General features: G+C 28.4%; 1 protein-coding gene across 1 annotated transcript in view; it reads right to left on the bottom strand.

The window, feature by feature from the left end:
* Positions 1-17,023, bottom strand: part of LOC142326643 (sodium channel protein Nach-like) — an 83,303-nt gene that overhangs the window by 14,454 nt on the left and 51,826 nt on the right. The window contains exons 4-7 of the mRNA XM_075369240.1: positions 15,855-16,058; positions 12,799-12,970; positions 7,339-7,484; positions 5,126-5,249 (exon numbers count right to left, since the gene is read on the bottom strand). Of these exons, the coding sequence (XP_075225355.1) occupies positions 5,126-5,249; positions 7,339-7,484; positions 12,799-12,970; positions 15,855-16,058 (646 nt within the window). The remainder of the gene's footprint in view (positions 1-5,125; positions 5,250-7,338; positions 7,485-12,798; positions 12,971-15,854; positions 16,059-17,023) is intronic.

Genomic DNA, 17,023 nt, shown 5'->3' with positions numbered 1-17,023 from the left:
CTACAAAGTTAAAATAAATGTATCAATGTACAATGAATAACATATTTACAATTTGAAAAATGAAATAATATTTACACTGTGTTTATAGTAATCAATGAATAGGATTTGATAGATTATAAACTATCATTAAACTAAAAGTTATAAAATAAATTTTAATAATCAAAACAGTAACTTTGATATTAATAATGAATATGCTCAAATCTGATAAAAACATTTCAAGGAAATAAAGCTAAGGTTAATGACGAAAGAAATAGTAATTAACTTGTAAAGTTACTTATTCAAAAATGTAATAAATTTTTTTAACATTTTTTCTCTTTAATTGTAATAATTATGTTTTAATATTATTGGTGTTTTAATTATAAAATACCAAACAACCAATTTTAAAACAATAAAATGTGAAGAAAACCCATTCTACAGATTAAAAGCTTTCTTTATGTTTTTTTCATTGCTTTTTTGCATATTTTTAAATGAATATATTTTTACCAAAAGAATTAATTAAACAAATATTATTTAAGTAAACTCAATTAAAAGTATGGTTAGATTCTAATAAGTTAGCTCTAAATGTAAATAAGACTGTTTAATTTTTGGTAATCATTATGACTGTTTTGCCTACTAATTTTAATATTATTATCGGCAATAATTTGTTCAAAAAATGTAACACAAATTATTTAGGTATTATCATTGATCAACATTTCAGATGGGATTGTGATATTTTTAAAAAAATGAACTATTTTGTTTTATGTAGATTAAGCAAAATTCTTACAGTTCAAAATTTATTTACATGGGATTTATTACAATATTGTCAACTATGGAAAATTGTACGGTGATCAACTATGGTAGAAATATCAAATTACCACTTAATTTGTTTGAAAAACATGTATTAGAATAGTCAACATCTAGATCAAGTAACTGGAATGGGGATCAAATATATAAATATAACTGTTATATTTAGTTAAGAATGTGTAAATAAACAGATGAACAGAAACTCTATTGGGAGTCACAAGTTGTGTGAACAATGCTTGTATGATAGGGGGGACAGTGCGATGGGTTCAAGGACTGAATGTAAGCAGGAATTCAGTTGCCTTCTTGCAATTATGTAGTTGACACATACATTCTTACCAGTGTTTATAATAAGTATTTATCAATACAATTTTTTTATAACAGTTTTTTCAAAACTAATTTTGTTTTATTAATGGAATTTTTAAATACTTAATCTTTTTAATGTCTCATCCAAGATGCAATCGTAGATTAGGAAGAGTAATACCTCTAAAAAGCCAAAGCAAATGTATAATAACGAATGTCTACAGCAAACTAGTCATAGAAAATCCAGCGATGGTACATGCAGAAATTCAAGCTCGCATAACAGACGTTTGTGGAGTATCTGTTCGTATTATGCATAAAGTGATAACAGAATCAAATAAACTGGGAGAAAATGCAAATTTTAGTACGCCAAGAAAAACTCATAATAGAATGAAAATGAAAGTTAACATCGACAACTTCCAAAGATGCACATTATGAAATATCATATATAATTTTCATACACAACATAAAGTCCTGCCGACATTGAAAAAGTTATTATTCATTTTAAAAACCAAACAGCCAGATCTGCAGATGAATTGCAGTCACGAAACTCTAAGGAAAATTCTGAAGAGTATGGGTTTTAGATGGACAAAAACTGAAAATAACAGGAAAATTTTAATAGAAAAACAAGATATAAGTATTAAACAAGTATATCATCTAAAGAAAATGAGCATTTACAGAGAGAAAGGAAGACCAATAATTTTTAAGATGAATCTTATATGCACCTCAATACAAGGGAAAAGTTATGGTTGGACCAATAGCTAAAATAAAGGATATAAAACACCTGTATCCAAAGGATCAAAGCTGATATTGGTTCACACTGGCAATGAAGTACGAGAAATTCAAAATGCTCTTTTAATTTTTGCATCAGGCCAAAAAAAATGAGAATACTGGAACAACATGAATGCCGATAATTACAGAAAATAGCTGAGAAATGATTACAAAGAATGGCTAATCCTAAATCTTCCACGTCGATCGGTTTTGGTAATCAATAATGCTCGGTACCACAACATAAAGTTACACAAGGTGCCAAATTCAAACAGCAAATCACATGAACTGTTAAGAGTGGCTTCAAGACAGAAATATTCCGTGCTCAGCAGATATGGAATAAACAGAACTACATGAATGAGTGTGAATTAATAAGCCCCAATATGAAGAGTACTACTTCGATAAAATATTGCATGATCACAGTCATAATGCAATATGATTGCCACCCTACCATCCTGAAATTAACTCAATTGAGTTCATTTGGGCAAAAACAAAGCTAACAAACGAAAATGTCTGTAGTCAGAAAAATATAAATGATATGGAAATTGCTGAGAAAAACGTTTCTGAACTGCCAGCAGAATATTGGAAGCAATGTTGCAAACACACACTAACAAAAGAAAAAAATTATTATGCAACAGATTGAGTTGCCGACATGCAAACTGAAAGGTTTACAGTTGTGTTAATTACAGTGACAGGAAAGCAGTGATAAGAATGCCGACGAATCAGAGCTATCCTAACTTACTGTCTCTTTCTATTAATTAAATTAACTTGTAAAGAATAAATAAAATTTCAATACGTAATAAAATTTTTAATTGTAAAACTAAAAAAAAATAAATATTTTAGCAATTTAAAAAACAAAAACTTGACAAACAAACTTGATATAGCAGATTAAAGAAATAATAAATACAACAAAAGAGAAACATCAGACATTATGTATCCATGAGCATTCAGTGCGCTGTTGAACAAACACATGCATACACACAATACATACTTGTATGCATATGCGTATAAGTGTGTCCAATTCTCCGTTCCTGCCACCAGTGTATACCGATCCATCCTCACCCTGCGCATTGATTTGTTTGTTTACGCTTTCTTATCTTTAATGGATATTCATTTCAATATCAACCAATATTCACACACCCACATTCCATCATACATTATTATACAATTAAGTAATTCTTAGTCATCAATGATGTCAGCTATAACAACTGTTCTTCAATGTCACTTTTGTTGAAAATTTAACAGCTTTGGAACAAATTTTGCTGCTACTCATTTCATACCTAAAATTCAATCAAAATGGTATCACATGAGCCATAAGAGATTATTGGCGATTCAATAATAATTATTCATCATAATATCGTTTATTTGGTAAATATTTTCATCCACTGCTTTTGTATTAATACTTACAATCGTTTTTACGTCTTCAATATATTCACAGCCTTCTTGAAATTTTTTGTATTCAATAAACCCTAGGTGTCAACATAACAACCTTACCAAAAGCCTTCTCTAATATATTCACTGCACTTTATTGCATTTTTAATGCAAATCCTTTGTTCTGTAATTTTCAAACAGAATAAATACCCCTTGCAATAAATACGTTCTAATTACTCAGTTGTCAAATTTCAACTAGGTGTCTAATATGGCTGAAAATATTGATAAACATTTTTGACAGTGCTGCTATTGCATAGGAAAAAGACAAAGTCAGTTGAAAAGACACTATAACATCTACAAATATAGAAAGTTCAATCAAGTTTTACACTAAAAAATTAAAAATGATCTGAAAGAACAGAATATACAGATTAAAATAAATTTTTAATGTAATTGAGTTATGGCTCTTTATAGTTCACATTTGGTCTCTTATAAAAACAGGAAAATTCATAAATGCTTTTGAAACGTGCTAGAGAAGAATTTTGAATAACTGGTGGATGGATAGGATTATGAACAGTGAGGTACCTCCACAGCAGAAGAAAGATCACTTTATGAATTTTAGAAAAAAGACGCCATTCATGATAAGGGCATTTAATTAAACATAATGAGATTTCATAGTTACATCAATATGAGTAATATCTGGAAATAAAGCATTCCTCTCCAAAAGTATTATACAAAATCAAGAGCAGATTGTTTTTTTAGCAACGAAAAGAGTTGCTTGTAATAAATCAAGATGGAAACTTATCAATCAATAAAAAAATTGAAAATGAAGAGATAAAATAGCTTTTTTAAATCTTGCTTTCATCCTTTTATCCCTTGCCAAGTTCATATTCACATCAGGTTAGAGTTGAAAGAATTTTTGTTTATAGCATTACAAATTAATTTAATTATATATAGATGAAATATTTTTACTAATTGTTCATTGAAGAATAATTGTTAGCTGACGTCACTGATGACTAAGACTTACTCTAATGTATCATAATATATGAAATGTGAGTAGATAAACCCAATTTACCATTTTTTATAATTTCTAATGTGTTTTAAAAATCTAGTTTTAAAAGATCTATTAGTTTTACCTATCAAGTCATTTGGTAGAATGACGCCAGTGAAAGTTTGTCCGACGGCGGAAACAGCGAAGACTTATTTACTCTGACCAAGTCGTAAATCGACATTTCAAAATTTTTAAAATTGTTTAAAATATTAAAAAAATAATAATTTTGATGAAATAAAGCTAGATATCATCGCAGAAATAGATGTTCTTGATGAATATAGGTTTTTTTGATTCTACAATTCTTGTAAATAAAATTTCAGCATAAGTTTTTAGAAGTCAAACATACCTGATTTGAATACATTAGTAATAAACTGTCCGATGTAAATATTGAATAGGCTTACTGAAGCCTAATCCAGAAAGATTTTTATTATTTTAATTTGGCCCTCATACAAAAATTCATAATTTATCTTAATTCATAAGAGCCCATATAATCTGGAAACGTATTTTTTTACACATGATTTTTTCATTAACTCATCTATGTACTGATTATGCTCAGCTAATTGTGAACCACTAATATTTTATTTGGATTTTATTTTTCATTTGTGTTTTTACAACTATTAAACATTAATTAATTGCTGTACATCTGAAGGTATACTCATTTTATGTATTTAAAAAAAATAGTAATAAAATATAATAATAATAGTAAAATTACTGTAAGATAAATAACCTTAAAATATCTTACACTTTATTATTTTTTTTTTTAATTCAACTTTACAACTTTTTGAATTAAAAACTTTACCCTCAGTGCTGAGGAATAATTTTTTTTTTATGAATTTAAAAATAAAAACATTAACTAACCTGAATACCAGACGCAGGATTTTTTGTATAAAACTGATCATTAATTGATAAATTTAAAATAAAACTATGACCAAATTCTAAACCATAAGTACCAATAATCTTTGTTAATTTCTTCCGATAAATTCTGAAATAATAAGAAATATATTTTATAAAGAGATTTTTGAAAAAGTGATATAAAGTAAGATAAGAAAGTTAATAGCAAGAGTAAAATGTTCAAAATCAGACAAATGAATGTCTACAAATGATAACGTTATATTCAAATAAAATAAAATATTCAATACAAAATAGGAATTGATGTAGGTAATGGAAACAGTAAAATTGCGACATAGAAAGGAGAATAATTAGTGAATTAAATAGGAACTGAGTGTGGAACAGGTGAAGGAATTTCAGCTTAGAGACTATGTTGAAAGGGCAAACAAGAAAGGAAAATAATTGAGTGCAGTTGTTCAAGGAAATAGATTTTCATCAAGAAGTGATGTCTTAATATCTTACGCTAGTTCCAGTGAAAGTCTATCTAAGTAGAACTCTATATACAGAGTGTATGATGAGCAGCCTAGTGCAAGGAGTGGGGAATGTACACACTACTTCACTCTGTTACATGTCATCTAAATTCTTTATATATGCTTTCTCATCAGTCAAACTTAAAAGTTCATCTGAATACTTCTTCCACATAACCACACAATTTTTTAGGGAAGTTTTCCCTGAAGAATCTATATCTGTTTTTGAATAGCTCAACTAATTCTGGACGCATAATTTTATAAGGAATTTATAAGGAAGCATAATAGAATCATTGATCAGTAATGAGCTGGTTTTACTGGGTAATTAATGTCCTAGGGATTATGAATGGGATAACTATCTGCTATCTTGAACTTTTTTCTAAGGATTGTGTCTCAAATTGTGGGTCGTCATTGTATAGATAATCTTTTCTTAGCCCCATTTCTTTTCTTCATGGGTTCTCTCCTTCCTTGTTTTGTTAGTGTTCATCAGATCCTACTAGGTCCATATTGAGAAAGCTAAAACCTAAAGTGCCAGTGCATTCTTTATATGACGGTCTGGAGTGAAGGCTACCTGGCTAAAGGCTAAGATATCCTGTTCTGTAATTGCCTAATTGGCTGAATTATCTACTGGATAAAGCAGATCTCCCAGTGCTTTCTAGGAAATAATATAAACACAATAGTATGTAGTACTGAAACTAATGAAAAGAAATGTACTAAATAAAGGTTATTAACAACCAATACTACAGTTGTAGCAGAAAACTGACTATGCTGATTAAAAGGAATGTGATAAAAATGAATAACAAAATTCTGAACAATATTGTCCCAAGTTCTAATCTTTTCATCCTTAGATATATAATTTTTTTATTGTTGAGACATACACATACCCCTAAAACAAGTGTTGCAAAGAATATTAAAGATAATGAACTTCCAGCGACAGTGCCTGTTATGAACAAGACAAATGACAGAAAGCCTATGTACGAGTCTCGGCTTTGGTTCCTTGCAGTTGTTGACAATCACCTTCCACATTGTATAACTCTCCAACAACTTGAATAAGCAGTGATATCTACCTTTGTAGTCGAAAAGCCACCTTTTTAACAAAAATCAACTAAATAACTGAGAGATGTTTGATATCTGTCATATTAGACATATTTCCTTTCATATCCCGCTGCACCTTTTTAGTATGCTATATATGCACTCCAATGTTGGGATTTAAATAGTTATAAGTCATGATTTACAGTTAAACAAGATAAGCCTTTGAGAGAAGATATTTTCCAACACTTACTGATTACTATTGTTTCTGAAAAAATAAATACTTCAGAACAGGAATCAAGGTTTCATGACCTCATATAACAAATGTCAATAGGAAACATTCATTCAATTCCTGTTCAATCTTACAAATTACTCAGCTAATTTAACAGTGTGCCCATGAATAAATGTTTACATCTATTAAAAAAAAAAGAAAAGTTTTTCTCTTCTTCTAAGAGCAAATACTGACGTGCTATTACATAACTGTGTGATCTGACAGGTTTATTTTATAATCATAGGTTAAAATTAACAATAACAGTTCATGCAGAAATGTCTTGACAAAACTCAATATCAAACAAACCAATATAACCACACACATATATAGATATGTATGTAGATAGGTTATAATATCTATCAAACTGACAATGCATACCATTTTTATACATGTTAATAATTACTACTATTACTTACAAGTCATTTATGGTGTAGGGTGATGAAGATTGTACTGAACAACAAAAGCCAATATCAGTTTTTATTGCAATTACCATTTCTGAACAATTGACTAAAATTCCTCCAACAACACATTTAACAAATAACTCTGAGCAAGGCATTATCAACTGGAAAAGATACAAAAGATCACAAATTATCTGAATAATTTTAGTTACACTTACTTATTATGAAATCTTACATCCAGAAGATTCTGGGTTCCAATTTCTATCAAGCATTACAATTTTCTTAGATAACAAAATTCATCACTTCTTATCCAGCAAAGAAGTTGGTAATAGGTATTTGCTTGTGAGAATAAATAATTATTTATTTACTGTAAAATTGGTGTTTTTAATCTTTGCTTTATCACTTAAAGTATCTTATTCAAAATCTGACAATATCTCACTGCAGTGTGTGTTTTGGCAGCAATGTATACAAACACTATATTGGTTCACTGACACCATATCAGCACCTCACAGCTGTCATAGACCAGCATCATTTCGTTTCCAAATGAAGCCAGTTATTGTTCACAAATGGGTCTCAGTACACCAATGTAAGACTATCATTGCTTGAATGAGAACAATAAACGAACATTAAATAGTTTTTTAAACTTGGCAAAAACTAGTTCAAATTATGGAAATTATGGACATATTAATAAACGTTTATAGGGAAAATCCTGTGAAGAAAATATCACTTTATAAATGGGTAAAATGCTTTTCTGAAAAAAGGAAAATGTTTTACTAAGAACACTGTTACTAAATGTTTTACACGAGTTCAAGGTGACATTTACAAAGAAAACAGTGCAAAGGTGAAAACTGTGCATATTGGCATGAAAATTATCAGAATAAGTAAATATTCAAACAGAAACATTAAGAAAATCTTAATGTAAGTTAGGTGTATGTAAAGATGAAGGGAGCTCACTGATGAGTAGATGCAGAAATAAATTGAAACTTAATGATTTTTTGGAAAAGAAAGATGGCATTTTGAACCATGTTATCTAAGGTGATGATCTTTTATGTATAGTCACATAAAAGTGATTTTTACTCTTCCCATAAAACAATATTCTTAAGTATTTATAAATAAATGTATTGACATTTATTTAACGTATACTGAATAAATTTATAAACTAATAGTGTATTACCATTGAATCTTTTCACCCCATGCAACAAGAAAGCAGCATTTAATGCAATGGTTTAGAGAAAAAACTAGGTGTACTGATCTGAAAGCCTATCACAAAGAAAATTATTTTATAAAAATACAACCGAGTTCAACACCGAATTATTAAGACCAGTAACAGCATACAGAAAAGAATCAGCTAAAAATTTAACAAATTCAGCAAAACAACCTTACTTCAAAATAATAAAGAAGAAAGATCAGAGAAAGCATGGATAAAAGTTGCATACTGGACTTCATACAGCAACAAGGTAAAGAATATTTTAATAATCACAACTTTAACGTTAACCATGGGTAAATCTGGGAAATTAGCTCTGTTTGCAAAAAAAGAAATGAAGATAAAACTAAACCCAACAAAAGAGCAGGTACTTATAAATTGATTGTAAAGACAATGACTGCAATTTAGGATATGTAGGATGAACCAAAAAAAGAATAAAGGAGCATTTGGCTAATTGTAAATATAGAAGACAGATAAATTGACTGCAGCACAATAACCTGGAAACACTGCACAAAATTAGTTTATTAGAAAAGAAGTTTTTTTTAAAAAATGTATGTGATAAACAGGAATTGGATAGCTGGGAAACTTACTTTATCAATAATGAAGCAGAAAATTTATTGTTGAAAAATGATTCCTGTTTGAACTAATATAGTGTTTAAAATTTAAATTTGGTAAACATTTTTCAGTCAATGGAACTAAACCATTATCTTCTCCTATAAAATGTTGTTCATGACTGGTGATATATTTTTGATTGGTTATTTTTGAAAACAATATTTTTGAAGAATCAAAATGTCCATATAGGTTTAGATTTTAAAAATTATGTAAAACTGTTTGTTATTTTTTTTTAGCATTCTTAATTCCCAGTTTTAAATAAAACATTACCACTAAAAGAAAAAAATAGGAATATTACAATCTAAAAAAAAATTGAAAATTGCAAGCCAGTCGGCAGGAAATTTTTAAATAGTGAAAATTCAAGTTAGTAAAATCTTAAATGGCAAAAATTCTTATGATGATTACATAAAGCTGTAAAGCATGATCAATTTTTAATTAATGGTTGACGAATGATACAATGTACATAAAAAAAAAAACACAAAGTTGACAAGCAGATACGATGGCTATAAATAATGCTGTTTTTGTAGTTTTGTCAAAAATTTAGAAAATGTCACAACACATCTTTTAAAAGTACTTATGGGAAAAATAAAAACTTACTGATGTAAAGAAAGTAAACAGGTGGCATGAAAAATTATAAACACTTTTGATAAATTTACTTTGAAAAAGTAAACACTTTTCTTTGGATTAAAGAAAAGTGTTCAGAAGTGGAAAGAGAAATGAACATTGGTAAAACAGACGGAGCATACAGGAAAGTTAAGGAAAATTTTGGGGTACATAAATTAAAATCTAATAATGTGTTAAACAAAGATGGTACACCAATATATAATACGAAAGGTAAAGTCGATAGATGGGTGGAATATATTGAAGAGTTATACGGAGGAAATGAATTAGAAAATGGTGTTATAGAGGAAGAAGAGGAAGTTAAGGAGGATGAAATGGGAGAAACAATACCGAGATCTGAATTTAAGAGAGCATTAAAAGATTTAAATGGCAGAAAGGCTCCTGGAATAGACGGAATACCTGTAGAATTACTGCGCAGTGCAGGTGAGGAAGCGATTGATAGATTATACAAACTGGTGTGTAATATTTATGAAAAAGGGGAATTTCTGTCAGACTTCAAAAAAAGTGTTATAGTCATGATACCAAAGAAAGCAGGGGCAGATAAATGTGAAGAATACAGAACAATTAAATTAACTAGTCGTGCATCAAAAATCTTAACTAGAATTCTATGCAGAAGAATTGAGAGGAGAAGTGTTAGGAGAAGACCAATTTGGTTTCAGGAAAAGTATAGGGACAAGGGAAACAATTTTAGGCCTCAGATTAATAGTAGAAGGAAAATTAAACAACCAACATACCCAAGTATGTTGGTTGTTTTTCTTTAATCTTTAATCTTTTCTTTAAGTCTTTTCTTTAATCTTTATTGGCGTTTATTGACGTAGAAAAGGCATTCGATAACGTAGACTGGAATAAAATGTTCAGCATTTTAAAAAAATTAGGGTTCAAATACAGAGATTGAAGAACAATTGCTAACATGTACAGGAACCAAACAGCAACAGTAACAATTGAAGAACATAAGAAAGGGAGTCTGACGAGGATGTTCCCTATCTCCGTTACTTTTTAATCTTTACATGGAACTAGCAGTTAATGATGTTAAAGAACAATTTAGATTCGGAGTAACAGTACAAGGTGAAAAGATAAAGATGCTACGATTTGCTGATGATATAGTAATTCTAGCCGAGAGTAAAAAGGATTTAGAAGAAACAATGAACGGTATAGATGAAGTCCTACGCAAGAACCATCACATGAAAATAAACAAGAACAAAACAAAAGTAATGAAATGTAGTAGAAATAACAAAGATGGACCACTGAATGTGAAAATAGGAGGAGAAAAGATTACGGAGGTAGAAGAAATAACTATTGTTATTTGGGAAGTAGAATTACTAAAGATGGACGAAGCAGGAGCGATATAAAATGCCGAATAGCACAAGCTAAACGAGCCTTCAGTAAGAAATATAATTTGTTTACATCAAAAATTAATTTAAATCTCAGGAAAAGATTTTTGAAAGTGTATGTTTGGAGTGTCGCTTTATATGGAAGTGAAACTTGGACAATCGGAGTATCTGAGAAGAAAAGATTCGAAGCTTTTGAAATGCGGTGCTATAGGAGAATGTTAAAATTCAGATGGGTGGATAATGAGACAAACGAAGAGGTATTGCGGCAAATAGATGAAGAAAGAAGCATTTGGAAAAATATAGTTAAAAGAAGAGACAGACTTATAGGCCACATACTAAGGCATCCTGGAATAGTCGCTTTAATATTGGAAGGACAGGTAGAAGGGAAAAATTGTGTAGGCAGGCCACGTTTGGAGTATGTAAAACAAATTGTTAGGGATGTAGGATGTAGAGGGTATACTGAAATGAAACGACTAGCACTAGATAGGGAATCTTGGAGAGCTGCATCAAACCAGTCAAATGACTGAAGACAAAAAAAAGAACAAAAATTTGAAAATAAAATTATAATGAAGATGAAAACAGTATGATTGTTGGAGCACCTCCAGCAAAACTATGAGTCTGAAGGGAGAAACTTGGAGTCCTGGAAATGGTTTAAACCTCCAAGAAAAGTTTAAAAGTTTTGTGCAGAAAAAATAAAAAGGCTTGGATATCATATCTAGGAATACTATGGGAGATTTCAACAATAGAATATAAGCAGAAACTTTAAAGCTGTCCTGTTTACCGACACCACTTTATATCCTGATCTTCTACTGCAAAACATTTGAATACCATATTTATAATCAAATACCATATTCCACCGCTAATCATTTTACAAGAGGACATTCAGAATATTTAAAATACCATTTTCTAAAGTTGTAAGAATTTTAGCTAGGACAGATAATTGTGAAAACACTGTTGAACTTGTAGAGTGTTTGATGCTGCATTGTGTATCATTATTATAATAAAAAAAAATTCAAAATTAGTATTTTAAGATGTTTTCAGAAAGCAGGGTTTCAAAGAAAACGTGATTTTTAATGTAAACAAAAATAAGCGAACACAGAATTTAATTGATAATAAGATATAAATAGCAAGCAGATTAATTTGTATGAAATCTTTGTACAGAAGAAAATGGAGAAGAAATTGAATATTTTTGGATAGTAAACAAAATTCATTGACTCAGAATATTTACATAAATACACTTCTTTTATTTTCTCCAATTAGTTATTTTATAAGTTTAGTTTGAATTAACACAATATACATTAATCTGGTGTGATGAGAAATAAAATTATCACTTCATTATTTAATTACTGACAGATTAACATTAAGTTACTAGTTTTTTATGAAGAACATAAATTAAAAATTATGGATACTATAAAAATAATATAATTTCTACTAATAATTCATATTTATTTCTTTTTCTTTTTATTACTTTCACACATATCATTAATAGATTAACAGTTAACGTTATACGATGCTGTACTGAATACAATTTTCTCACATCCATAAACTATGGACACCACCAAAATGACAAACTTTTGTCAGGCGCCAATGCTGTACACTGATCAGAAATTACTATAGCATGAATTCTATTAAAAGGAATTATTTTTAAGTATATAAAATGAAAAAAGATATTTATTTTAAATTGTCTACAAAACCTATCATATCACACACCTGTTTGATTGCAAGTTCTATAGAAAAAAAATTATAATCAAGAACTGTTTGTAATCTGTGTAATTTTCCACTACTAATATCTTCATTAGAAATGCTTCTTGTATTAATCAGCAACTGAAGTAAGTTTAAGTCTTCCAGTATATCTGCTCGACTAACATTAAAAGGTAGTGACCTAAAATGACAATCAAAACAAGCGATATTAATTAATCAGAAAAAGGATTAAACAAGTTACGTGTGTATTAAACAATATTTAAACAACAATTAGTATAACTCTAATTAATTACCAATATCAATAGTAATAAATTTTTCACCCGACATAAGGATTGCATGATGTCTCTATTGATGAGTTATGTTTTATTATCCCATCAGAAATGTACTGATTAATAAATTTATTATGGAAAAAATAAACATAGTATCTGCTACGTTTCATCAATTATCAGTACCAATATTAATAAACAATGTACCTAATAAAAAACCTTACAAGTGAATGATTTGTGCAAAATAGTTAGTAGTTCTAAGCCAGAGATTAGCAATGAAACTAAACTCACCAACCGAAGAGATATGTTTTGAATTTCAGTTTTGATTTCCAACTGTTATTTGTGAGATCTGTTCAAAAAATTACCAAACTCTCTTCTTTCTCACATTTTCATGGAGATGTCTGATGACTTCAAAGTAAAAGATATGGTTGAGTCTGCCCTGCAGATAAAATTCATAATGAACAATGCCTTTGTTGTCAAAAAGACTATTAACATCAACCTGTCTGAATGACTTTTGAGTTCTTTTTTCATAAATGATTTTATTTCCATATCATGTCTGTATACCCATTTCTCAATGCCAGATTTTATTGACAATAAGGTTTCATCTCATTTGCAAAATTCAAAGTTCTTGAGACAACATGACACGATTGTCTTTCTGCTCTTGAATCAAGTTTCAAATCAAACTTGACAGTAATTCAATGCTTTCCTATTCCGATTAAAATACTGTTACATAAGCCCACTGAAATTCAATTCTCTTTTGCTTCCTTGCAAACTGTTAACTGTTAGGTTGCAAACTGTTAATCAATAGTGATTTGACCTCATTAAATTGTCACAAGTAATGTGGAACATGTCTGTCCTTCTTGAATGAGTATTGTCTTCAGAATAATCAGGATCACTTTTAAAATGCCTGAACCACTCATACCATTGTGTGTAGCTATAGATCTTCCTGTAAGTCTCTAGAATCATTTTGTGCGTATCGGTAAATGTTTTGCCAAGCTTAACCTAGAATTTCATAGTAGCACTTTATTCACTTATCACAAAAGTTACTGAAGTCAAATGCCTATTTCAAAGAACATTATGCAAAAACTAATCTCCATAGACACATGTGGGTGGTGGGGACTTGTACTTTTATATTATAAAACTTAACAGTAAGTTTAATATTCTGCAAAGCAGACTTAATACTAATTCAGCAGTGATTTCATTAAAAAATGCAAGACAGAACATAATGCCTTATATTTTCGAAGTTATACAATGAATTTCAAAACAACATTATAGCTCAGAAAGGCGCAATAAAACAACATTACAGCTAGTATCAGTTATAGTATATGTAAATGCCACTAGAGAGGTTTAATTCTGCAAACTCAACTGAAAAATAAGTTTATTCAACAACTGACAGAAATTATATTCTGCTGTTTGGTAAATGATTAAGTTAGTAACTGAATTATACAAAAAATAGAGTGATATGGAATCTGAAATTTACACAGAACCTTTTTGCAAGGAATTACAAAATATTACTGAATCATGTTACTGCTGAAACATTTTACAATCTTTCTAGTTCATCAGAAAGTACATATTTTTTCATTTTTACCTATAAATGTATAGTCAAACATAATATTATATGAATTAAAAAAATAAGTTTCAAAACCTCTCTCTAAGTGTTGAGCTTTTCCACTATTAAAAGTTTTTAACAAAATTTTGAAACAAATTGAAACAGCTAGCAACAGGGAATTCTTAATCAAATGGCTGGGATGCAAAGAGTGAAATTAAATTTTCATACTGATGTTATGGAAAATTACCAGTATATTTAAACATATTTAATACCTCTTTAACATTAAGAAATAACTATTTTTGTATTTTATTAACTGGAATGTTACATGTTGGTTATATCAAAAGCATTATAAATAACAGAGCAAAGTTATTTATAATTTCCTTTGCTCTGTTATTTATAATTTTTCTAATTTATATTTTTTAACTCAAATTAATTTTTTCTATTTATTTACTTTTAAAAACTAGTGCTATATGATGATATAGGTGTAATATATTACAATATTCTTATTTATTATTACAGTTTAAAAGAGTATTTCTATATTTTCTGTTATTTTTAAATAATAATTTATTCATTAATCTGAAATTATTAACATTTATATAAAAGAGACATTTAATCATTATTTTTATTCTTTGTAAATGGTATCCTAGTTTTGATGGATTTGACATAGCATTCATTTTATTGATTAATACAAACAGAATTTAATAAAGGTGGAATAGAAAAATAAACTAATAACATTTTATATTTTGATTATATAACTAATTTGTGCAGTGGCAACTGAGTGTGGGGAAAAATTAGAAAGAAATGCAATATACAGATAAATTTTAATAATCCCTTCTTCCACTTAATTATATTTTCCAAAATTAATTTTATAAATATTAATTTGTTTTTCATTGTAATAAAATAAAAGAGGAGTAATATTAAAATAAATAACAAATCCACTGTAACTAGATTTATTATCTTAAGAATGGCTATATCATTTTGAGAATGACTTGAATTATCTAATGTTGCACCTATAACTTTTTTTTTTTGATTATGGCACTTAATAAAAATATATTTGATCTTGAATTAACCAATTTTATTATAATACTCATTTTTAATTTCAAATACTTTTCCCCATCTGTCATACTGCTTTGATAGCATGTGTGCTATCTACCACATACACACGCATATATGCACACACACACACACACACACACACACTTCACATTTAACATAAAACTATTACCCCATAATATAAAATTACTACTGACAGACGATTTATGAACTTATTTGCTCTTGATGTTTGGAAATTTGAAGGACAGAAAGTATATGCAGGGTGAGGTGCCACATACGTCGGATAATGCAATGACTTGATATGTTCTCTAATAAAAAGTTGTGAGAGATCATAACTATTCATATAAACAACAATTACAGCAGCAGTAAGGTTAGTTAAAATCACACATCCCCAAAGTAACCTGAAAAATACATATATAAGCTTATGCAACAGTAAATTTACTTACTTGGTTATATATATATATATATATATATATATATAAAATTTAATATTACATGAAATAATGTAATATTAAATTATATAATATAGTAATATTAATTTATTTAAATTAAAAACTTTCTGTAGTCCATATCTCCTCTGCACACAAATTTAACTAATCATGTAATATAATTTTTTTTTTCAGCCACTCCACAAAGTACAGAATTAAAGAACATTCTTACTGTTACTTTTTTTGCTCATTATAGGGCTTTCAGGCATAACCCCCATCTTCAGTAATGTTTTCTTTAAAATTTTTGTTCTTTCTTCATATTTAAAAAATTAAAATAAAATCTAATACTTTAAAATCTATAGAACAAATATTTGTTCAGTCAATAATTTTTTTTTTTAAATTTAAAACATTATTAATATTTAACAATTTTCTTATAATATGTTATCTATTATGTTAATATGGTAATGTACTGATTATTTGATTTATTAAAATTCTTATCAAAGTATTACCTACTTTAAATAATATTTATAAGAATGTCCCCATCAAATACTGTCTGCAGATTCATGAGGTTGAATTTACGTTTATACTTATATACATAATTTTTTTCTAAAATTTAGCAAAAATTTAATTAAATTTTTAATTTTCTAAAAATGTAACAGACCATTTATTAATTAACAAACATAGTACAACTGGTTTGGAAAATAATTTAGAAATAATTAAAAAATACATATTAAACACATAAATAATAATAAAAAATTAGAAATTTTATATATATAAATATATAAATGAATCTGCATGGTAAGTTTAACTTAATACTGTATTTTAGTGATTTTTATTTCATATAATACATTTTTTTTATATATATATAAAAAAAATCACCTATAACCCCAGCAAAACAGCCAAGCTTAATTTGAGGCTTTCAAATCCACAGATAACAC

The sequence above is a fragment of the Lycorma delicatula genome, chromosome 6, assembly GCF_047948215.1.
Source record: "Lycorma delicatula isolate Av1 chromosome 6, ASM4794821v1, whole genome shotgun sequence".
NCBI classification, from domain to species: domain Eukaryota; kingdom Metazoa; phylum Arthropoda; class Insecta; order Hemiptera; family Fulgoridae; genus Lycorma; species Lycorma delicatula.
Note: the sequence above shows the minus strand (reverse complement) of the source record. Positions and strands in the feature narration are given on the sequence as shown.